We start from the raw sequence: 25937 nt of genomic DNA, 5'->3' as shown, positions 1-25937 counted from the left end.
AAAAACACACTTAAGTTGTGTGTTTATTTTTTTAACTAATACACAAGGTGACCACTACCTATATATTGTCATTACTGTTAACCACATCCTCCAAAATCAAGCATCTCACTCTCTTACCTCCCAGTTTTCCAGCTCATTCACTCTGGTATCCCAATCCCAACAACTATTGAATCTTTTTAACATCTCACAGTTTTTATCCTCTTCACTTTTCTGTTAACCAGCCTATCTCTTATGTCCTTATTTTCCCCCTCTTCTATCCTATACTTCATGGTTCATCACTATAACCACTCCTCATGCATTCACTCCCAATTTCCTTGCCCTTCTTTTCCTCTGTTATGTATTTCGGATATAACCCATTCCTGGTTAAATCCAAGTCTGCCTATTCCATGCCTGCATCCAAGCACTGAACATAACATAACTGAAGTAAAATATGCAAACTTGCTGGTGCATTCACTTTAAAGTAATGACCACAATGTTAAGAACATCCTCAGCACTACCTAGTAATCCTTCAACATTTCCCTACTCAATTCATTCTTGTTTTAACAATTTCAGACCTCCTCTCCTGTCAATCCTTCAATAACTTTCTGTTACCTCCCCCTTGGATGATGACCCCTAATATTATTTCCCTACAAAAACAAAAGCCAACAGAACAGAACACCTACATCCTCCCCCACCAAATCTACCAACCTAAATGCTTCTCATCCATGTCTGCTTCCCTCCTTATAACAATGAATTGTCCCTGATTCTACTTAAATTCAGGGCTTCTCTGTAGCTCAGACTGTAAAGTATCTGCCTGTAATGCAGGAGACCCCGGTTCAATCCCTGAGTCGGGAAGATCCTCTGGAGACGGAAATGGCAACCCACTCGAGTATTCTTGCCTGGAGAATTCTATGGACAGAGGAGCCTGGCAGGCTACAGTCCATGGGGTTGCAAAGAGACAGACACGACTGAGCAACTGACACACGCACTACTTTAAGTTCAGCCTTTCCATTTGTGTGCTGGATCCTGTTCCCTTTCTCTCTTTCTCCTGAAGTTAGTTCCTCTCCCAGCACATCATCAGTTTTTCCTTCTTTACCAACCATTTCCATCAGCATTAAAACATGCTGCAATATCTTCCATGTGAAAGGTACACCCTGACCTCTTGTCCCTCTCCAGGTACTCCAGTTCTCCATTTTGTAGCAAAATTTTCCAACAAAATTATCTCTACTGACTCTGTATCCACCTCTTTTTCTCTAACTCAATTTAATTATGCTGTCATCCCCATCATTCCACCCAAAGTGAAGTGAAAGTCGCTCAGTTGTGTCCGACTCTTTGTGACCCCATGGACTAGAAAGTCCATGGAATTCTCCAGGCCAGGATTCTGGAGTAGGTAGCCTTTCCCTTCTCCAGGGGATCTTCCCAACCCAGGGATCAAACCCAGGTCTCTCACATTGCAGGTGGATTCTTTACCAGCTGAACCAAAAGGGAAGCCCAAGAATACTGGAGTGGGTAGCTTATCCCTTCTCTAGTGAATCTTTCTGGCCCAGGAATCGAACTGGGGTCTCCTGCATTGCAGGCGGATTCTTCACCAGCTGAGCTAACAGGGAAGACCCAAACCATTCCTCAATGTCATCAACTCTTTCCAACTTGCAAATCCAGTGGTCATCTTGCTCAACCTCTCAAATGTATTTGACACGGTGAACCAATCTTCTCCTGATACATTTTATACTTCATTCCTTGGAAAGCACACATTCCAAATTTCTCTCCTACCTCACTACTGATTGTTTTTAATCTCCTTTGCTGGTTCTTCCTCTTCCTCCCCTCTATATGTTGAAATGTCCCAAGGCTCAGACCTCAGTTCTCTTAATCTCTATGAGCACCACAGAAAATTGCCTATAGCCCTTTAGTTATAAATTCTATCTGTAAACTATGAGAGACTGACCTCTTCTCTCCCCTGAGCTCAAGATTCTTAAATTAACTGTCTAATTAAGATCTCCAGCTGGATGTCCCAAGCTTTAAGAAAGCAAAGACAATTCTTGATTTCCCCTTCACAAACTTTCTCCTCCTGGGTGTTCCCCATTCCTGTAATTAGTATTACATTCACCTGGTTGCTCAGGCCAAAACCGTAGTCATTAGTGATCTCTCACTTTACATATCTAATCCATCATTAACTCCTGTCAACTACACCTTCAAGAAATTTATTTCTAGTCACATGGGTTTATACTGTTGTCAAAACTTATTGCACTATACTTTAAATAGATGCATCTTATTTATGTAAAAGTGTAAGTTATACCTCAATAATGTGTGGTAGGAGCATGTGTATGTTACCAACATACATCCAGTCATTTCTCACCACCTCCACCATGACCTCTGCTACTTGGACTGCTACAATAGCATCTTAGCTTCTGTTTTTACTCAGAACAGTTCATATTTCACAAAGTATCCAGAATAATCTTTTTAAAATGTAAATCATATTACTTTCCCGCTCAAACCTCTCCAATGGCTTCCTATCACACTTAAAATCCAAAAGCCTTACCGTGACCTCAAGACCATATGTGATCTAACCCCTACCTACTCAAACCTCACCTGTTACCATTTTACCCCTTGCTCTACTGTGCTGCAGACACACCAACCTTCCAGATACTTCTAAAACACACCAAGCTTGTTCTCAATTATTATTATTTTTAAATGTATTTCAAAAGTTGGTTCTTTATAGCAAGGCAGATGTTCCTCTAATTCATTCCATTAGAGCAACAGAGAAATGCTTGCTTCATTCACCCAAAGAAGTGGATTTGAATAAGTACTTATTAATGTAACTTGGCCTTCATAAACTCAAGCTAATATTCACAGTGCATGTAGCATTCTAATGTCCAAATGGAAAACTAACTTGGGATCAGTTACAGAGGGCCTGGAACATCAGATTAAGGAGTTCATATTTTATCCAACAGGCGAGCGTCACACACTTAAGCTCTGGAAAAAGCTACTTTTTCACTTTTCAAAACCTGAGGTCACAGCTGTGCGAAAACTTGTGGAATAATGGAGAAAATGAGGGGTTACTTTCAGGGATATAAACCCCTTTTTGTACCTCTAGAATTCTGAACCATGTGATTGTGTCACCTATTTTAAAAATAAATTATAATTAAAACTATATTTAAAAATAAGAAAAAGGAGTTCTTACATGACAGAAAAATCAGAAACCAACATATGTATGCCTTTTGGGGAAAAGTTTATGGTACTTTAAATACTTTTTAAAAACTCACATAGAAGAAATATAAAAACAGGTAAAATATGTTCACATATGTAGATGATACAGAGATATACACAGAAAATATAATACATTCTCATAATAGTTCTCATCATGTATTAGGGAGCTCCTATCAGAATTGAGTTCTGCAAACTAAATGATCATATCCACAACTTGCCAACTTTCAGGTAGTTTCCTTAAACAGCTGAATAGCCATTGAGAGCTCATACAAGACTTCTCTCAGAAATCTAAAGACCTGCAGGTGATATTTTTTAAAAAGAAAAATAGGAGAAGAAACAAATTGAGAGGAAAGACAGCATAGTCTCTTTGTCCCAGAGTCCTCTCTAGTGGCCAGTCTCACCACTTGCCAACAGCTACATCAGTTAAGTGAGATTAATAATTAAATGACTTGGGGACAACAATAAGAGAAGGGGAATATAAACACTTAACATCTTCAAATTTACTGGAGCCTCTACCTGGTTATGGAGTGATGAAGAACAGGACTTAACAGTATAGTATCCTCTCAGATGAATAAGTCTTTCTGCTTTTTGTTCCTGACCTAACTTCTAGAGCCACTACATCAAGAAAGAATTTTAAGTTAGACACTTGAGCTAAGGAAACATACTACGTTGGGCAAATGAAAAATACTATAAGACAGCAAAAAAGAAAAGTGTAAGAAAGCAGAAACCTCAAACCCCTTAAATAGAATCCATCCTTTGATCAAGGGTAAAACGCTGTGAGTTTGCTCATGGCCTAAATCTTAAAGATGGCTTCCTGAAACCCTTACCTTCATCCTGTTACCTGTCACGCCCAGGTTCATAACCTACAGCCATAACAAGGGAACATGGAAAACATTTCTCCTCTCCTTAATCACAGAAATAACACATGTTCTTCCTAGGAAAACATATCCTAATTCCCGTTAACCTCTTCCATCAACACACTACGCCCTTGTTGAATCCGGAAGTTTCATCTTCATTCCCTTGAGTTTCAAATTCATGCAGAAATCAGTATACTTTATCCTGAAGTCATGAATAGGCACTCAGGCTGAAAATATTACTTTAAAATACTGTTTCTTAAACCTTAATATGCATGGTATAAAGAAAGTGAAAGTTGCTCATCAAGTCCAACTCTGCGACCTCATGGACTAGAGAGTCCATGGAATTCTCCAGGCCAGAATACTGGAATGGGTAGCTTTTCCCTTCTCCAGGGGATCCTCCCAACCCAAGGATCAAACCCAGGTCTCGCACATTGCAGGTAGATTCTTTACCAGCTGAACCACAAGGGAAGCCCAAGAATACTGGAGTGGGTAGCCTATCCCTTCTCCAGGGGATCTTCCCGACCCAAGAATCAAATTGGGGTCTCCTGCATTGCAGGCAGATTCTTTACCAACTGAGCTATCAGGGAAGACAAGGGATGGATCTCACTAAAATGCAGATTCTGATCCAGTAAGTCTAGGGCAGGGCCTGAGGGACAGCAGTTCTAACAGATTCATTCCCAGGCTTTGCAAATTCTCCTGTTTCTCAGAAAACACTTGGAGTAGCAAGGTTCTAAAAGGTATGGCACGTGTATACATAGTTTACTTACAAAGGCACAATCCTAATGTAATGCTGGCTGCTCTTTTTATAGTTTATTCCTTCTTCTCTAATGTATATTAGATCTATTTTCTTATCCTCTCAACACCTGCAATTTATCTTCAAAGCCTCTTTCCCTTTACTCAATTGGCATCTATAAATTTCCTTCCTCTCCTTTTATTTTTCCATACCCTCAAAACAATACCTAAAATGTTTATGTAACTGAAAAACTGTATGTTCTTACTATGTGTCCAAGTCTATTTTTATTCTTATGTCCTTTAAATAGATTCTAATTCAGCATACATATTCAGTAACTTAAAAATTCTTGCAAGCATCAAAATGAGGCATGAAAAATAAAAAAAGAGAGCTACAGGATTTAAGTATAGAAATTTGGCCTAACCTGTATTTATCAAAAGGACCTTATGCAGAGTAAAGCAAAAAGAATATTAACTAAAACTTATTACAACAAATTTTTATATAATGAAAAGATTTTAAAGCTCTATTTAAGGATCCACTTATAAATAAAATTCCAGTACATCAAACAAATATATTATTCTTTGGGCACTGTCACCTTGTTAACTTTAAACTTTAAACTGTATTTTTAAATGAGATGGGGGGAAATGTAAAATATTTAGAACTACACATCTAAAAATTCTACAATATCCAAATGCTTCTTGTGTTAAGGCCAGACCTTATCATAAAGACCTAATTTAATAGGTATACCATAATGTCCAATCCTAAAAGTAATTGAGCCATCTATTCATCAATAATCAAGTTAAATTTCATTCTTGGCTTTTACCTTGAGACACATTAACAATAACATACATATTTCTCAAGGAAAAATAAAAACCCAGGACTGATGCAAACTGTGGGGAAGAAACTCATGTTGTAAATAAAGAATCACCAGATATGTTCTATTTCCCTTAAGAAAAGGGATTCAAATTTAACCATCTTATAGTTGATGCCCCCAGTATAAGACCAAGTTGAGAATAACTTGTAATCAGGAACTTCCTCATGTATTCCCTAGTTGAGTTAGTAGTACACTAGTCCTCCAAACCAAAAACGGGTGTCAACCCAGACCTTTCCCTCTCCCTTGTCCCCATCCTTTTCAGACCCATACTGAAATGACCATTAAGTATTATCCATTTTGGGGCATAAGTGTCTCTACTCTATTCTATTCTACTCTACTCTATTCTCCCACTTTCTCTGCCACTGCCTTAGTCTAAGCCTCTTCTCTCACCTTACCTATTGCAATAGCTACCCTACCGTCACAGCCTCCAGTTACCCTTTCCACTATGATCCTTACTTCACACTGTCATCCAAATGATTTTCCAGAATAAAAATCTAAGGTCAGGGTTCCCTGGTGACTCAGACGGTAAAGAATCCACCTGCAACACAGAGACCCGGGTTCGACCCCTGGGTTGGGAATATCCTCTGGAGAAGGGACCAGCTACCCACTCCAGTATTCTTGCCTGGAGAATTCCATGGACAGAGGAGCCTGGCAGGCTTCACTCCATTGGTTCACAAAGAGTCGGACAGGACCAAGCGACTAACACTTTCACTTTTCTTCAAACCTAAAGTCTCTTCCGCTCAAAACCTTTTAGTATCTCTCCATCACCCACAGAATAAAGTCCAAGGCATGTATAACAGCACTTCACTCCTGCCTGCCTCTAAAACAACATAGTCCACTGCATTCCTCCCACTTTAAGGCCCATCATTATCCAGTTACACTGCATGAACTTCCGGCATACCACACACATCCATGCTTTTGCATAAGCAGTTGTTTCGTCTAGAATATCCTTCATTTCTTCCCCTTTAGCTTCCTGGCCAATTATGATGAACCTTTCAAAACTCAGCTCGGTTCCCAGAAAGTCATCCCATACCTACCCTACCCTTAAAGAGTTATTTCCTTCTCTGCTAACTTTGTAAGTAAAAACGGCATTTGTTGAGCATTTACTATGTGCCTGACATTGTTCCAAGCATTTTACATGTCTTAACTCATTTAATCTTCACAATAACCCTTTTTTTTCCCCCACAATAACCCTTTCTGTGAAGTAATACCATTATTACCTTTCTCAACATGAAAATTATCTCAGAGGAGTAAATAACCTGTCCCCAAGAACATCTGTTAGGGGATGGAGATAGATTAAGATCCCTACATCATACATATTTATATTATTGCACCTATCACAGAGACTTCATTTACATGACCTGTCATTGCCCTAGACTCCTTAAGAGTGAACTCCTTGAGGGTGGGGATTATTTCATATTCAACGCTAAAGCTACAGAGCCTAGTATAAAGTATGTAATCAATACATGCACTTCTTGAGTTGCACATAAAATAACATTCTAACAAGTTTAAGAGAAAAGCATTTGGAAACTAATTTCCAAATAAATATTCAGATATGCTTTAAGAGTTCTAGAGTAGAGCAAGTTGTTTTTCATCTTATAAAAAGAGAGATTAATACAGACATGAGATTACAGTCTGTGTGAATAATGAAATGGACTTATTTTTGCAGTAATACTGCTTAATCACCGCAATAAATCAAAACCCAAAGTACCATTTTCTTAAGATTAACTTTTTTCCTCTAATAAGAATAGTAGTAGTTTAGTTGCTAAGTCGTGTCCGACTCTTGCAACCCCATGGACTATAGCCTGCCACGCTCCTCTGTCCATCGGATTCTAGGCAAGAATACTGGAGTGAGTTGCCATTTCCTTCTCCAGGGGATTTTCCTGACCCAAGGATTGAACCCAGGTCTCCTGCATTGTAGGGAGATTCTTTACCAGCTGAGCTACAAGGGAAGCCCAATAAGAATTCTTCTTGCTTATCATTCAGGGCAGTGAAAAGAAAGCCCTAAATTTACTTTGCTCAAGTGGAAAGCAGCAAATCATAGACCAGCACTACTAATTGCTTCCTTAAGTCTGGACAAGAAATGTATCTCATTAGGCAATTAAAATAAAATACAGTTGCCTGACTAAGCATATAACAAAAGAATTTCTAAGGTTGTGTGGACTGGCATTCTATTAATCAGATAATGAAAAATTCTTTATTTTAAGCAAAAGAAAAAAAACAGACCAGCACCACCCTACAAGAATAGATTTCTGTATTAAAACTCTATTGAAACATAGACATACGTGTTAATCAAAATATATACATATGTTTACAATATTTCAATAGGCATTTTCACATCTCCTTAAAATTACAAAAATCAAAGTTATCCTAACACTAATGAGGCAAGACCTCAAGACCAAGTCTGCTGTACTTGGTGTGCTCTCATAGTAACAGTCCTCTGAGCCACACTGAAGTGCAGTAATTAAAACCCACAGGAATGGTACCAGCAGCAACAGCGCACACCATAGTACTTGTGAGAGTCATCTGCACCCCGCCCAGCTTTTACACACTTGTGCACTGCAGAAAGGTAAATCCGCTGTCAGAAGCAGCAGGGTTTAGGCCACAGTACAACAAACTCTACACCCAGGCACTCTTACCATTTCTTGGTACATTCAACCATCAGTTCCTGGTAGGAGGCCACAAACTGGAACTTGGATGCGTGTTTTCCCACACGCTGTAGTCTCTTCCAAACTGAAGCCATGATGATCAGTCAAAACAGTGGAGCAGTTCTGGGTGAGCAACACAGCAGCTTTAACAAAGCAGAAGGTCCAAAGCAAAGGGGCTTTGCATGTATGTCTGTACTTTAAAAAACTCAACTACAACTTGAAATGATGTTTGGGGTCCATAAAGTCTTCTTCCTGTTTCACAGGGTAAATCCCATCCTAGATGAATGGCCCAGTCAAGAAGAGCATCACACACATGACAGGATGAGTGAGAGGAGGTTCCCTCATGGAGACATCACCATTCCACCTCGGGTCTATATGCTATGTATTCTGGAGGACTGAAAAGCAAAACAAAGAGAAAAAATATGAGAAGAGAAGCATAAGAAGCAACTAACCACCCACGTCAGATAACACTGCAACAGACGACCCCAGTTCTCCAGCATGTTTTTCAAACAATGAAACAAAACACTAACCTCAAAAGCCAGTAACGTCAAGGATGCAAGATACCAAGGAAGAAATTGCAACTCACACCACAGACGTGGAGCAACACATCAGGTAATCAGCATCAACAATTGAGAGGCAAAAGCCGGGGCCCTACCTCCTCCTAGCATCACAGAAGGGCGAGCAGAGCGGGAAAGTCTAGAGATGCTGCTTAATGTCCACCGCCAGTCAGAGGAAGGAGTGGAGTATTTTAAAATAAACTTTATTTTTCAGGTGATAATTAATAGCTCTAAGTCCTAAAATAAGTGCGTGGAGCAAATTAAGGAGCGGGGACGAATGCTGCTGCTGAGTCGGAGGGGGAAACGGATGGGAAAAGAGGAGTGGAGGGAAATCTCAAGACAGAGAGAGGGCAGTGTCCCGGCTCCTGGCCACTTGGGCTCTCATTCACCTTCGCTGCCAACCGGAGGGAAATGGAAACTCCTGCCTGGGCGTGAAGCAATGACCAAAGGGGCAAGTGCACGGTGCGGTGCCTCCCTCCCCCATCCTCAGGGAAGAGTCCGCCGGAGCCTCCTCTCCTCCCGCACACAGCCCAGACCCCTGCCCCCAGCGGAGGCAGGCGGTGGCTCGCCCGCAGTCTCTGTCACCCAGGCGATGCCAGAAGACCCCCCAGCCCGGTACCCGAGCCCCGGCCCCGCAGCACGTCCACTCCCGCCCCCTCCTCACACCTCTAATCCCGCTGTCGGGCTGAGTCTGGCCCGGTTCCCTCCTCAGCGCCGCTCCTCCGTCGCCGCCGCAGCAGAAGCCGCCGCCGCCGCCACCGAGTCCTCCATCCCCGCCGGAGCCACATGGAACAGCCGAGCCAGCAGCGGCGCTCCCGGGAGCCGGGGTCTGCAGCCCCTCAGGCGGACAGCGCGCCTCACGCCCGCCCCCTCCCGGACGCAGTAGCCCCGCGACCGTCCCCCACCCTACAAAACCCTGCCAGAGCCGCCGCTCAGCGCCCAGCACCCCCTCCCCCGCCTTTCTCCTCCGCCACCATCATCATTACCTCCCCCGCCGCACCTCTCACACTAACCCTACCCACGGCGGCTCAACCTCCGTCCGCCCCGCCGCCATTGGCTGGGTCCCGCGCTTGCCCCGCCCACCTCGGCGACCGGGCCTTTGAGGGGCAGGGGCGCCTCATTGGCCGAGCAGGGTGCCCATCACAGAGCTCCACCCTCCCCTAGTTCTGGAGGTGTTTTTCCGCCAGGCGGAACGCGGCGTACAATCTACCCTTCTTTTAAAAAAAAAAAAAAAATTGGAACCCTCTACGGACAATCCCTCCCATTCCTCTGATTGGCTTCAAGAGGGAAGAGCTAGGTGGGAGGAGTGAAGAGTGTTTATAGTGATCTGGAAGGTGGTTGCTGAAGGTGGATGTCGGTCAAAGGTGCTGGGCGGGGTTTATAGCTGGAGTCAGAGCAGAGCCCGGGACTGGCTTCTCTGCAGCTGTGAGCTGTGGAGCTGCTGTGGTTTTCTCGTCCAGTTCTCTCCTATCCCCACCCTAGGAGTTGGGTGTGCCCTCTCTGCCACTAGCTGCTAGGGTGTTTGCGCACAGAGCCTTGGTTTAACCTCCTGGGATTTTTCCTCTGACCAACTGTAATGACCTGGCCAAGCCCCTACCAAACATTAGATCTGCTGGTCCTTAATGAACCAGATTCAATAACCAAAAGTGAGGTAGCTCAGTCGTGTCCGACTCTTTGCGACTCGGTAGACTGTAGCCTACCAGGCTCCTCCGTCCATGGGATTCTCCAGGCAAGAATACTGGAGTGGGTTGCCATTTCCTTTTCCAGGGGATCTTCCCGACCCAGGGATCAAACCCGGGTCTCCCGCATTGCAGGGAGACGCTTTACACTCTGAGCCACCAGGGACATAAAATGTTCATATTGCGATTTCTTCTTGTTATAATTCTTAAACGTTTTTATGAATCCTAGTTTCTCTTCTTCGCTATCGATCTTTTTCTCTCTCTCTTATAGATGAATTTCGGAGGGTTAGCATATAAAAAGAGTGGTTATGGGCAAAGGGGAGGATGAAATAACCTAAGAAGAGTGTGCGGGCAGGGGCACTTAACCTTGTTAAAGGAGCCAAGGACCCTTCTGAGAACGGTGATGAAAGGTATAGATATTTTACCGAGGAGAAATAGGTCCTATCCTAAGACAAAAATTTGCTTTCAATTTTAGGTAGTCCACAGACCTCCGGTTTAGAGAAAGAAGACAAAGAGTGAACTTTGGGGGAAATCTCAGCATTTGAGGAAGAAGTAAGGTGGGAAGGAGACAGGAGGGAATGGTCAGAGAAGTAGCAGCACCCTAGAAGCAATGGGTCAATTGAGAAAAAGAGGGAAACTGACTCATGAAGAGAAAACAAGCAAGATGAGTCCAGGAAATAATTAGAGCACATTCTTAATCTTACTAAGGATAGAGATCAGGATGTGTGGACAAAACAGCTTGAAAGGTGTTACCATCTAGGGAAGGATTCTTTTAAGGTCAGGAAAGAGGGCAGTGATGGGTGAGAGTTGAGCTCATCTGTAGCCACGGGGAGGCAAGAGAAAGGAGAGACTGAAGAATCAGCATCGATTGGGAGACATAGAAGGCTTGAATCCAGTATCTAATTCCATTTCCATTTGCAATAAAGAAAGTGATCTAATAATATTACAAGAACACAGTGCACATTTTACAGAAAAGGGCATAGATATCACTTATTTTGCTATAGTCTTAATTTTAAAATAGGAAAGATAACCATAATAATTATATTGATTCTGATTTTGTGTACATCTTAAAGTTCTCTCCTGTCCTTCCTGAGTGGCTTACTAAGTCACTGTAACCTACATCTATTATGATCTCATATAGTGATATATTCTGCATCATTAACAGACTCTAAGTGTATGGATTTTTTAATGGCTAATTTATAGAAATGGTCATAACCTATTTTAATCTGTGGTGTCCTTCAGGAACAACCCACATGATAATCAAGTGGGGTTTGCATCCTATTTTTTATTATTATTCTTCAGAAATTCACAGACTTTCTCATGTGGTTATTCTGATTTCTTTTAATACTCTTTCCCTTCCTAAAAAGGAAGAGGGGACTTCCCTGGTGGTCTAGTGGTTAAGACTCCATACTGCCAATGCAAGCAGCACAGGTTTGATCCGGAAGAAAAACAAGCACACACACACAAACTATTTTTAAAAAAAGAAGGAGAAGGAGTGTGTAGGACCCTAGGGAATCTTTCTCAAGTTGTGGAAAACTTCAAGAAACTAAGAAAGAGTTTCTTAAATGATAGTTCTTCTTTTCAGGGGAAGTATTTCTCTTGGATGTAAACTCTTCTTTTTCATCCTAGCTGCAAAAGTAGCTAAGAAGAGCCCAAGTTTAGAAATGGAGGAATTAAAAACAGACCTTAACCCTGTTGCTAAGCTCAAGTTCATAGGCTCCTGGAGACCCCACAGAATAGCTACTTCTTCCCTCATGACTTTTTTTTTTTAATAACCTGTTTGCTAACTAAATTTATTGGAGAACCTTAAATATAGAATATTTTAAGATCTTTCTATCCACTTAGCTGATAGGGAGTACCAACTGAGTATTGATCGCATGAAATGTTATTAATGGCACATAAAAGGTATAGTCCCTGCTCTCAAAGAATTTTCAGAAACAGATGTTCAATATACATGCAGGAAATTAACACAAATCACTTCACCTCTCTAAGTCCCAGTTTCTTATTCTGTCAAACAAATCATCACGCTTCCTTTCTGGGATGTTGAGAAGATGGAAGATAAGTATGTAAAGTGCCTGACATACAGTAAACAGTCAATAAATAGCAATTAATAATGTACATCATTATATTTTTTAGCAGAGTCAAAAATAATACATAATAAACATAAAAATTAACCTTCAAGAATAACTTGGGCAATACTTAGTTGTTACCAAACATCGCTACCTCAAGGAATAACAAATCTCAAAATAAACTACTTTCAACATTATTTGTCTTCCATTAAACTCAGTGATTACCTAGAGTGGAACACCAATAACCTATGTATACACAGAAATTTTTAATAATTACTAAGAATTCAATTGGCCCCAATCCCCATGACCACCTTTCGTGCCATATATCATCTGAGATCTTTTGGCATTCTAGAAATTACCTTTTTCTTAAGGTTCCCATTTCTCCTACCTACCAGTATGTACCAGTAAGTACATCCTACTGACCCTCGCCCCTTCCAAACTGTGTTTCTGCCTCTTTCTAAACCCCTGTCTTGATTTATCATCTTCTTCCATCCCAGGCTTAATCTGCATGTAATACACCTGTGGATATAAGTAACTTTAATAGTCCTGTCCATTTGACCCAGGTGTTGACTGCAAAATGTTATAGCTGTTTTACTTAAAAGATTCAACATTTAAAACAATTTCTATATTGCCTTTATATATCACCAAGCTTACAGTGAAAATAAAATATAAAAAAATGGAAAATGCCACCCCAAAATTTCAAATCCTCTGTGCCATGACAGTTTTGAAATGATAGAAATTATTTTCACTGAAGCAGCTTTGCCAATTAACCCCCTAAATGGAGATTCTGGTCTATGAAGTGCAACCATAGGCTTGAATTATTATCATCCCTGGTAATAAAATTCTTATCCTTGGGTTTTACAGTTTTTGCAGTAAAAAATTGTCAGCGGTATTATTGCAGGATTTAACTACTAATAGAACTTAACTGTGCCTTAGTCATAGTAATAAGATTTACCCGCAACAATAGCACTGCACTGCAGATTTTTGCATTGTTTTCCAGTTACCATAGCAGCTATACAATACACAACAATATTACTGCAATTTTTAACTGCTAATAAAATTACTATTTCTTTTATGCCCATAACAAACAAACTTCTTCTGACAATCCTACAGCAATATTTATACCCTTAAAAAACTCACTGTGGCAGGCTGATACTTTTGAAATATTAACTGAGGTTTTTGTAGTAGTTGTTTTTCCGAGTATTCTTTTTATCCTGTGGCCTTTCTCCTCCTATACCCCACCCAAAGACACCTGCAGCATCAGGTTACTGTTAGTTGCTCGGTTGTGTCCAACTGTTGTGACCCCATGGACTGTAGCCTGCCAGGCTCCTCTGTCCATGGGATTCTCCAGGCAAGAATACTAGAGTGGGTAGCCATTCCTTCTTCCAGGGGAATCTTCCCGGCCCAGGGATCAAACCCCGATCTCCCGCATTGCAGGCAGATTCTTTACCGTCTGAGCCACCATGGAAGCCCCACATCCACCCTCAGATAGACTGGGTTTTGCTTATTGTTTCAGGAAAGTGGTATAACAGAATGTAGGGAAACAGGGAATTTCTCCTTGTTTTTCAGTTTCGGAACCCAAGCCCTTTAGGGGGTAATGAAATATATCCAGTTAGAGACCTGTACTGTTCAATATGATAACCTAAAGCTATATGTGACTACTGAACATTTGAAATGTGGCTAGTTGAAATTGAGATGTGCTGTCAGTATAAAATACACACCAATTTCAAAGACTTAGTATGTACAAATGAAGAGGATATATCTTATTTAAAAGTTTTCTATTGACTGCCTATTGAAATGATAATATTTTAAATGTATTGGATAAAAAAGACATTAAAAATTAATTTCATTCATTACTCTTTTAATGTGGCTACTGGAAAAATTTTAATTATACGTGTGCTTGCCTTATTTTCCTATTGGACAGTGCTGGTATATACAGTAGTATAACTTCCTTTCCTAGAGATAAGAAATGGATTTCCTGGACTGGAATGGGATTGAGAAGTTGGCTGGAAAGTAATGAGAGGCTACATGCTGGTGGTCCCCGAAAGCAGGACTCACTGATCTCTTCCCACCCTATTCTGGCAGAAGCCTTTGGCAGGATCTATCTATGGGAACTGAGAGCCAAGGGAGATAATTTCCATTCATTCCATTTGTCAGAGCCCAGAGAAGTGGCAAGACCCTAAGATAAGAAAAGGCTGGGTCGTGTGTCCAGTCCAGCCAAGACCATTTCAATAGCATTTTTTGTGCTGAATGAAATGCTCTATACATGGGTGTCCAACACAGTAGCTTCTAGCCACTAGGGCTATTGAGGAAAACCACTAGGGCTCAGAAATGTGGCTAGCATAACTAAGGAGCTAAAGTTTTATTGAGTTTTAATTAATTTAGATTTCAACAGCTGCATGTGACTGGTAGCTACCATAATGGACAGTGAAATCTTGCATAGTACCATGGAGGTTCTGGAAGCCCAACATGATGAGCCCCAGATACCCAAAAGGGCAGAGAGACAGCAGAAGCAGCAGACCTAAAGGAACCTTGCTGATGGGCCAAGGTCTATCCAGCCGCAATTCGTGCGGCCAGCTGCCTTTGAGGAAAGATACAGAGTGAAAATCTTAGGGGAGCCAGCATGGCAGAGGAGGAGCAAAGATCAAATGTTTCATCCTCTTTCTCTGACATGCTAATCCTACAGAAGTCTCCTCAGTTTAGATGCAACCCCTGCCAAACTGTCTATGAAGTGTCTGCCACCTCTTGTGAAATCAGAACTTGAACTAGAAATTGGGTTGAGTTATGGAAAAATGAAATTATATTTCCTGCAAACCTGAATTTTGTAAAACTTGAGGTCTGTACCTGCTATATAACTGAAAGTAATAATTCTAACAAAATGCTTAGAAACCTATGTTTATCTTCCTAAAAGGAAGTTCTTCTTTTCTCTATCATTAAAGGACCCAAGTTCTTTGGTGGACATGAAAGCTGCATCAGAAAACCATCTTTCAACTAAAAACAGAATATCCTTTTGTAAAATTGTTTCTGTTCCAATTACCCATGAATGAATCCTTGCAGTTAGCCATAATGAACCTTTGCACATTGAACCTGAGATGGCACTAAACTCCAGGACCTTGATTATGGTCTAAATGCCCAATTTTGTCCAGTTCTACAATATCTAGGAAAAGCCAACCTGGGCCTAGTTGGAGGAGACACAGGAGCATCCTTGGCTGCCTTGAGACTCAAATAGACAGAAACAAGTCTACAGATACCATCCACTGGTAATTCAGTACGCCTGACACCTGCTATTTATGCATGCATGCATGCCAAATTGTTTCAGTTGTGTCTGACTCTTTGCAACCCCATGGATGGTAGCCCACCAGGCTCCTCTGTCTATGGAATTCTCCAGGCAAGAATACTGGTTGCCATGTCCTCCTCCAGGGGATCTTCCCAGCTCAGGGATCAAATGCACATCTGCTGCTGCTCCTGCATTGCAGGAGGACCCTTTACCACTGTGCCACCTCTGTGTACAGAGCAACATATGAATGATTAGAAGGCTCAGAAATCTTCAAAATGTGTATACTCAAAATATTAGCAACAAAAACATCAATCAGCTAGAATGGATAACAGCCATGAACCACGGGCCCAGCTCTCTTATTGAGGACCAACTAAATATCAGTTCTTGACTCTAGAGTACCTTTGCGGGTCTGTACCATCCTCTTAGTCTCATCTTTCACATTACTCAAGATAATTTAATGTTGGTAAAATCCCAGCCAAGAAATGGTGTATATACCAAGATAAATGCAGTTATCAGAGAGAATTTACATTTTGCCAGTAGGTCAACCATTACTGGGATTATTGCCAAAAAAAAAGTTTGAGTTGAAATTAGGTAGGTTTGAGCCCTTTCTGAGAAAATATCTGCTAAATTTAATAAATTTATGTCCTATAAAATCAGTAGGGATTCTTGGCCAAGGTTTATTGGTCATTTCCCAATAAATGTTAAGAGCCTTTGATGACTTATAAAGAGTAGACTGATCTCTTTTTTTTTTTTCTGTGTTTTCAATAATTGGAATAAATTGCAAGTAACTGGATATAGCATGATGCCAGTGTTTTCTTCTGAATAATTCCTGGATGACTGTATTTAGTATGAACAAGATAATGTAATTAACATTTTCTGAAATAATGAGGCTAGACAGGAAAGGCAAAGAAAAACCAGTAGGAATTCACAGTCTTGGAGGGCACTGAATACCCACCAGGTGGTGTTGAATCAAAGCATCTCCATCTCAAACAGTGCAAAACGCGGCAAGCTGAAAACAGGCAGAACCTCACCAGCACACTGGACATGAGCCAAGGGAAACTAGCCCTGTTGCAGAAACTTGCCCCAGATGAGTAGAGCTGGAAAACAAACCCAAACTCAGAGGGTAGGATTAACTCATGCATAGTTTGGGCAATCTGCTAGGCAGGGCAAAATGGAGAACGGTTCCAGGACAAGGGAAGTAACATGGAAGCCAGAGAGAGCTGCAATATCATCCCAGATCTCTCTTTTTAGGGTAAATCAACCAACCAGTGACTGGGCTTCCAGAGAGTAGAACATAGCCTGTTAAGTAAAGATGACTTCATGAGAGCTGCTGGTTATTTCTTCATATTTTGTTGCTATCTTTAAATACTCCAAATAACAAATCATTGATATTTTTCTCCAAGGAAATAAAGTCAACTGTTGAGCAAGAGTTGTTTTTTGTGCCATAGGTCAGTCTTCTAAGGAAATCCTGACATCCTCAACATTAAAAACCATGATATTTTGTCCCCAAAATGACAAATTTAGTTCTATTTTAGATACTGAATATATAGTGCTAAGCTGCACTTGTTGAGAAGAAATTATCTGGCATTATTGGTGTCCCATATCTTATTTCAAAAACTTACGCAAGCACCTTTCCCCTGTGAACTAGTACGTTTCAGTGGAAAAGGGGAGTATTGTACATATGCATCTTTCTTTACACAACCCATGCTAAAAAGATGTATATTTATTTGATCATATTTAAAATATTCACTCCTTCTTTGAACTTTTTCCAAATAAAAGCAGGACTGTTGTTGACTGCTCATCTTCTTTTATTCTTGTAATAATGCACTTCCTAGCTACTCACAAAGCTACCTTGTGCATGCCTCTTCCCGAGCTTACCTCACAACTGACAAAATAATAATTACTAAAATCCTACAGTCAGTTCTTAGTGGTAAATAGAGCAACTTGTTGAGTACTTCTTCATACATGTCATGCTGGAAAGTGAAACCATTACACTGCTACATGATATTAACTGCCCTTCAACATTGTGTGTGCATGCTAAGTTGCTTTAGCCCTGTCTGACTCTGTGTGACCCTATGGACTGCAGCCTGTCAGGCTCCTCTGTCCATGAGATTCTCCAGGCAAGAATACTGGAGTGGATTGCCATGTCCTCCTCCAGGGGATCTTCCTGACCCAGGGATCGAACCTGTATCTGTTGTGTCTCTTGCACTGGCAGACGAATTCTTTACCACTAGCGCCACCTGAGAAGCCCTTCAACACTGTGTGGTATGGATATTTACAATGCCCAGGAATGATATTTGGTCAAACAATTTTGCCAATAGTTCATTCTGCTTTCTCTTATTAAAATCTTAATAATTTTCAGCTGATTTTGCAACAACATAACCTGTACCTAGTTTTGCTACAAGTATAAAAGAATACAACTTGAGTGATAGTTTTGTGATTTTGATTTCCTTTGATGATATTTTTTAGCTAAAAATCCATTCATTTATTAACAAGTAATTTATTAACTTGTTATAAGTAATATTTATTAATTTACTAGCTAAGTTTTTAATAATTGAATGACTACTAAGCTTAAAGTACTGAGCTAAGTATTGGAGATGCAGCACAACAAAAGGGACAAAATTCCTGCCCTTATGGGGCTCACATTCCTCATCAGTTAGAAAAGATTATTTAGTGTTTGCCTTAGAAAATCTCAATTGATGAGAGGTGACTGTGTGTTGTTTAACAATGACACAAAAACTAATTAAGAGAAGTGTTATAAAAGCCAATGTACTGGGGACTAATATTAACAGATTGCTCCCTCAATGAAATCCAATTTTCAGATATTTATTGTTGTATTTCTAATTTACACCTTTATTTCTTTGTGGTCGCTTGTGAAAAAAATCACAAATAGACTTTGTCACAGTTCACACAGGTTTATAATCTGTACTTACACTATGCAATTGTAAAGATACTGTTTATAATTTGTGTTTTTAATTCACTTGAATTGTAGTAATATTTATCTCACTGTTTACTCTTTTTATGCTTCACTGAAGCACTTTAGAGATATTAATCCATTTTTTAAAAATTATGAATATAAGACAACACTATTGTAACTGTAAAAGTGTAAAATTAATACATACCAAAACTGAAATTACATGGTCTGAGAGAGATCATCTGAAATCTGTTAAATGTTAGCCAAAACAATTTGATCAGTGCATTCCTTGGTGTTCCCATGAAACTTTTAAGAATGAAATGTTATTAAGAATGATAGTATTTTAAGAAACACACCCATCCTATTTGATATCCCTTTTGACTCCTTTATAAAATAATAAAAGCTTATTTTCACTGCCCTTTATTCAGAAATATATTAGCTCCCTTCCTAGATGTTCTGAGGGGTAAAATAAAAGTTGGCATTTATAAGTGTTCTATGATCTTTTTAAGTGTAAAAATAGATATATAGAGAATACTCAGTACACAAATATATGTTAGAATGTAAAGATTATGAGTGATACCATTTTCTTAAATTCTCCTTTAATATTTTTAGATTGATTTTTACAATAAAAATAAGGATTAAAACTGCATAACTGTAGTCTTAGATTGAAAGTATTGTATAAATCATTATGTACACTTTAAAATGTTCTCTCACTATCTAAAAGCTGCCATCTATACTTTCTGCTTATAAATCATATCTAATTGATAAAAAAGAAAATGCTCCCCAGAAAAAATCCATTCCAAGTACATCTAATGTGTCCTGATTCTGGATCTATTTTGCCTATCTACACACTTCAGTCTGGGAGTGAGTGAAGACTCTTCTTTCACAAAATGTTCTATTCCTACTGATATCTTCTGTATTTTATATCATAAAAAGGATAGTTTTCACTGGTACTTTTTACAGGCTTGAATTGCTTTATTCAGATTTAGAACCATGAATGTCATGGTCATGCTGGGTATTTTCCCCATGACCCTCTAATTTGGGGCTAACATTTGACTCCCTTCTTGTCTTCATAATCTGTATGGAGGATTCTGTTCTCTGCTTCAGTGTCAAGTCAGGTGGGTCAAATAAGCAAATATTTACCAAGTGTCTAATATGGGCAAGTAGAGAAGGAAACGGAAACCCACTCCAGTACTCTTGCCTGGAGAATCCCATGAATGGAGGAACCTTGTAATCTACAGTCCATGCGGTCGCAGAGTCGGACACTACTGAGCAACTTCACTTTTTGCTAACATGGGCAAGAAATTGTTGCTGTTAAAAAAAAAAAAAAAAACACTATAGGACTTCTCTGGTGATCCAGTAGCTGGGAATGTATCTGCCAATGCAGAGGACACAGGTTCAATTCCTGGTCCAGGAAGATCCCACATGCCGTAGAGTAATAAGCCCATGGACCACAAGTACTAAAGCCCATGCTCCCTACAGCCTGTGCTCCACAAGAAGAGAAGCCACCTCAATGAGAAGCCCGCGCATCACAACGAGACAGCCCCCGCTCACTGCAACTAGAGAAGGCCCATGTGCAATGAAGACCCAGCACAGCCAAAATTAAATAAATAAAAATTTTTAAGACTACACATTTCTAAAATGTATGAAAATTTTACATAACTGGGTAAGTCACAGTTGGAGACCTCAAGAAATTTAAACTTATTTCAGAGGGAAAAATTATACAAAAAATAAAAATGTAAACTATAACTAATTAATAGCTTAGAAAATATTCAAGTGACAGTTTAAGACACAATTAAAAGAGATACAAGAAATCTATTATTCTCTTCTAGTCTGGAGAGAATCAAGCCAGTTATGGTGAAGTGCACTGAGCATAGGATGAGGTGAACTTGAGAGAACTGTTGCAGCTCCATCACTTATTAATCGGGTCATTCTAAGAGCTCACATAACCTCTGGAGGGAGCGGGAAAAGTGGATAGAGATAGAGACACAGATACATCTCCAAGTCAAGCTGTGCAGACACAATTCTGGGGAAACTGGTAGAAGTAGAGTGACTAGGAAAGAAGCAATTTCCTCTTGAGTTGGTAGCTATAATACTAAGTATTCTGCTGCCAGTGACCTCCACTAAAGCAAGCCCACCTGAAAAAGGAAGAAGCCAAGAAATAAAGCAGAGAAGAGAGTTGCTTCATTTGCCTCATCTGTAAAATGAGAAATGGGAAATGTTTACTTTGGGAAATGTAAATGGGAAGCTAATACTTTGTCACCAAGAAGTAAAGGTTAGAAGAGATAAACTCTTAAGACCATTTCCAGCTGTAATTCTGTGATCTCAGAAATGCCTGACTTTAATACAGGGGTCTCTCATTGCAGGTGGATTCTTTACTGTCTGAGACACCAGGAAAGCCCAACAAACGGGTACATGTGTGCAAAATCAAAAAGAGGCACTTAGAATTTCTCATAACAATAATGTAGGTTTTACAGTCTTAAGAAAGTTGGGGCTATTTTTTCCCAGGTGAGGCTATTTTTTGATTACTTTTATCTAACTTTAATTTTCTGATTGAGTTGAAAGTTTATAGTCACAATTCCCATAGTGAACATGAAGGCAGAAAGGTGTCTTTTAAGAACATGAAAGATACTGTTCCTTAATGTATCTGTTCCTAATTCAATTGTTTATACCCATTTCTAAAGGAAAGAGTAATCATAAGTCAATTTTTGTCATCTTTAAACTATTTATGATAAATTATAAATAAAAGAATCATTGTTAGAACATGTCTTTCTAGAGTATATTGCTTATAACTTCAATACCAATCCAGTCCCAAAAGTTCAATCTCTTCCAGTATGAATTGCTAAGGTTTTTTTGAACCCTCTTTAGACAGAGATACCTGAGTCATGATTACTTAAATATACTGTGAAGATTAAGAGAACGAAAACAACTTTATATAAAAATTAACACAAAATGGACCATCAACCTAAATGTTAACAGCTATAAGTATGAAACTTAGAAAATTAGAGTAAATATTGTGATCTTGGATTTGGCAATGGTTTATTATTATTATATTTTATGGCCACACCACACAGCATGTGGGATCTTAGTTCCCTGACCAGGGGTTGAACCTGCATCACTTAGAGTGGAAGTAAAGAATTCCATTGGACCATCAGGAAAGTTCTGGTAATGGTTTTATAGATGTGATCATAAAAGCATGAACAACAAACTAAAATAGATGGTGCTTTAGCAAAATTAAAAGCCTTTGTACTTCAAAGATGTCATCAAGAAAGTGTATATCAGCCAATAGATGGGAGAAAATATTTGCAAATCACATATCTGATAAGGGGCTTCTATTCTGAATCTATAAAGAACTAATACAACTTAACAATAGACAAATAACCCAATTTTTAAATTGGCAAAGGATTAAAATAGACATTTCTCCAAAAATGATATATAAATGACTAATAATCATTTGAAAAATGCTCAACATCATTTACCATCAGGGATATAGAAATCAAAACCATACTGAATTAACCACTAAATGGCTTAAAATCAAAGGCAGACAATAACAAATTAAAGTCCATTGCTGGTGGGAGAACTTTGGAAAACAGTTTGGCAGTTACTCAAAGTGTCAAACATAGAGTTGCTTTACAACTTAGCATAAAGACGACTTCCAGATGTACAAGCTGGGATTTGAAAAGGCAGAGGAACCGGAGATCAAATTGCCGACATTCATTGGATAATAGAGGAAGCAACAGAGTTCCAGGAAAACATCTGCTTCTAATTCACTGACTACACTAAAGCCTTTGACTGCGTAGATCACAGCAAACGGTGGAAAATTCTTAGAGATGGGAATACCAGACCACTTTACACGTCCCCTGAGAAACCTGTATGTGAGTCAAGAAGCGACAGTTAGAACCGGACATGGAACAATGGACTGGTTCAAAACTGGGAAAGGAGTATATCAAGGCCATATGTTGTCACCCTGCTTATTTAACTTCTATGCAGAGTACATCATGCAAAATGCCAAGCTGGGTGGATCACAAGCTGGAATCAAGATTGCCAGGAGAAGTATCAACAAGCTCAGATATGCGGATGATAATGGCAGAAATCGAAGAGGAACTAAAGAGCCTCTTAATGAAGGTGAAAGAGGAGAGTGAAAAACCTGGCTTAAAACTCAACATTCAAAAAACTAAGATCATGGCACCTGGCCCCATCACTTCATGGCAAATAGATGGGGGAAAAGTGAAAACAGTGACAGATTTTATTTTCTTGGGCTCCAAAATCACTGCAGGTGGTGACTGCAACCATGAAATTCAGACACTTGCTCCTTGGAAGGAAAGCTATGACAAACCTAGACAGTGTATTAAAAAGCAGAAAGATCACTTTGCCAACAAAGGTCCATATAGTCAAAGCTATGGTTCTTCCAGTAGTCATGTATGAATGTGAGAAGTGAACCATAAAGAAGGCTGAGCACTGAAGAATTGGTGCTTGCAAATTGTGGTGCTAGAGAAGACTCCTGAGAGTCCCTTGCACAGCAAGGAGATCAAACCAGTCAATCTTAAGGGAAATCAACCCTGAATATTCACTGGAAGAACTGATGCTGAAGCTCCAAAAGTTTGACTCATTGGAAAAGACCCTGATGCTGGGAAAGATTGAGGGCCTGAGGAGAAGGGGTAGGCAGAAGATGAGATGGTTAGATGGCATCTCTAACTGAATGGATATGAGTTTCAGCAAACACCAGGAGATAGTGAAGGACAGGGGAGCTTGGCATGCTGCAGTCTATGGGCTCGCAAAGAGTCGGACATGACTTAGCGACTGAACAACAACAAATACACATGGTCTTCACTCCATCACTAAGTTGTGTTTTACACTCTTATCTCATATAGTCATTACAGAGTATTGAGTAGAGTTTCCTTTTCTCTACAGGAGGTCCTTATTTATTGATTTTATATATAGTAGTGTGTATCGGTCAACCCCAATCTCCCAATTTATCCCTACCCTCCCTTTCCCCTGGTAACCATGTTTGTTTTCTACATCTATTTCTGTTCTATAAATAAGTTCATTTGTATCATTAAATTTTTTTTTTCAATATCAACAGAGATTTTTGTTTCAGGAAGATGAGTATATAAGAACAGATTCTGAACCAGCCTACTTTTGTTTTTCACTTCTGTCACACTTGACTTTTTCTCTTTTGAGGGTATATTGATATTACTTATTTCCACAGCTCATGATAAGGCCTTGAGACTCCTGTGTTTTAATCAGTAAGATGAGTTTATTGCATTTAAGTCTCCTTTTTTGATAAAAAAGGACTACAATCTTAAAAGTTCTTTTTAAATTATTAAATATTTGTTCTGGCTTAGTGACTGTTTAAAAATAACAGATTTTAAGTGATTCATACACACAATTCCAGGACTCTTGAGTATGGATGAATAAAATGGAATGCACACAACCTTACACAGGGTTGTGCGAAAACAGCCTTCTTAATAATCATAATAGTGTCCTTCCATGAATTAAAGCGAGGGCAGTCATTCTGAAACTAGATCCCATCCTGTATCACTCCTCTACCAAAAAGTGGGATTAATGCACAGTTTCCAGGTTGTTGAGAAAACAATAAAAATCATCCAATTTTGATTTCCATTTCAAAAGTGGTTTCTTATGATGAAGGGAGGAAAGGTGAAGTGATGAGGAAAAGAAAATATATTGTCTGACACATGGAAAGTAGTCAACAGATGCTAATTTCTTTCCTTTTATGCCCTTCTGAGGGGAGAATAAGGGGTGTAAGGGAGGAGACAGTGTTGACCAGATATGCTATCTGAAATATCCAACCTACACATCCATAATAAATTACTTCCGTCAGTAGTTATCTCTCAAGCAAAAAATCAGCACTTGAAAGAGATAACTCATTTTTTAAAAATCTGCTACTAGGTATGTCACTTCACTACTTTTGTGAGGGTAACATTCCAATGAGAAAGAATGCTGAGGAATCTTTTCCAGAATCTACCTTTCTATGAAAGTTCTTCTCTTCTTTCTAAAGTAGCCCCATCTGCCAGTCTGTGTACTTACTTGAGCTAGAGGAACCTGGTGGGCTATAGACCATGGGGTCGCAAGAGTCAGACACGACTTAGCAATTAAACCACCACTACCACAAAGAAGTCCTCTATCAGTTCACTTTATTTGGATAGTTCAGCAGGGACTACTCTGAGGCTGAATCACTCTTGCTATCTTTCCTTGAATCTCCTCAACCCCAAATTTTATAAAGATACACTCACTCTTATCTCCTTCATCATTCCATTGCTGGTCTCAGTCAAATTCTGGAGCCCTTGAGGAGTATCTTTAAAGGAGTATCTTTTTTTCTTTGTATTGGAATGCTCACAAACAGTTTCAGAGAACATAGCTGGCCTCTTGTATTTAGGTTGGCACATCAATCCATTAAAAAAACAAGCAGAAAAGTTCAATGAGAAATTACTATGCCATGTTACATTTTATCAGATGTAGGTAAGAATACCAGAAAATTAGGCAAATAATAAGTGGTTACTTAGAACTCCTAAATAGTCTATAATTCTACACAGAGGGGAACCCCACACATCACAACCCACCCATACATCATCTGAGAACCTCAGAAACTCTGCTCATACAACTGGAATTACCTAAGTCCATTTTGCACTCCTAGAAGACTGCACATTGGTCAACAGAGAGTTGGGCCCAAGGCAAAACAGTTCCTGAGCTTTATTAATTCTGATTTCTGAGCCAAGAAAGATTTTCCCCCTCCCTCCATCAACAGGAGGATTGTCTTAGGGTCTGAAGAAAGGCAGTATTTAAATAAAAGGTTTACTTACATTTTGAAAAGTGAAAAAGGAGTAATCACAGAAAGACAGTGTTTAGAACTAGAAAAAACCCTAGAGAAAATTTAATTCAAACCCCTTCTTAAGAATAAGGAAAAAGAGACTAAGAAATGGCTTGTGTCTGCTTAGGTCAAAACAGTTCAAAGTGAAGAGGTCACAGCGAGTAACAGGAAGAGTATTATCTTTGTGGTTGACAATGTGGATTTGAATCCAGCTCTTCTAGGAACTATTTAAATGATTTCCTTATATAAAAAGCAGGAATACCAGGACCTGTTTTCTAGAGTTATTGTGAAGAGTAAATGATAGAACTTACCTGAAGTGC

The 25937-nt window shown here is 39.5% G+C and overlaps 1 protein-coding gene across 7 annotated transcripts in view; it reads right to left on the bottom strand.

Moving 5' to 3' along the window:
- Positions 1-25937, bottom strand: part of EHBP1 (EH domain binding protein 1) — a 427094-nt gene that overhangs the window by 329201 nt on the left and 71956 nt on the right. For 3 of the 7 annotated variants that reach the window (XM_043468857.1, XM_043468863.1, XM_043468864.1), the window contains exons 1-2: positions 9516-9860; positions 8284-8687 (exon numbers count right to left, since the gene is read on the bottom strand). In XM_043468857.1, coding sequence (XP_043324792.1) covers positions 8284-8387 — 104 coding nt within the window. In that variant the 5' untranslated portion in view covers positions 8388-8687; positions 9516-9860. Of the gene's footprint in view, positions 1-8283; positions 8688-9515; positions 9861-25937 lie in introns of those variants that run through there. The other 4 variants (XM_043468861.1, XM_043468860.1, XM_043468859.1 and 1 more) reach the window with 3 other exon arrangements.

The sequence above is a fragment of the Cervus canadensis genome, chromosome 5 (genome assembly GCF_019320065.1).
Source record: "Cervus canadensis isolate Bull #8, Minnesota chromosome 5, ASM1932006v1, whole genome shotgun sequence".
In the NCBI taxonomy this organism is placed as follows: domain Eukaryota; kingdom Metazoa; phylum Chordata; class Mammalia; order Artiodactyla; family Cervidae; genus Cervus; species Cervus canadensis.
This window is presented reverse-complemented; position numbering and strand designations above follow the sequence as displayed.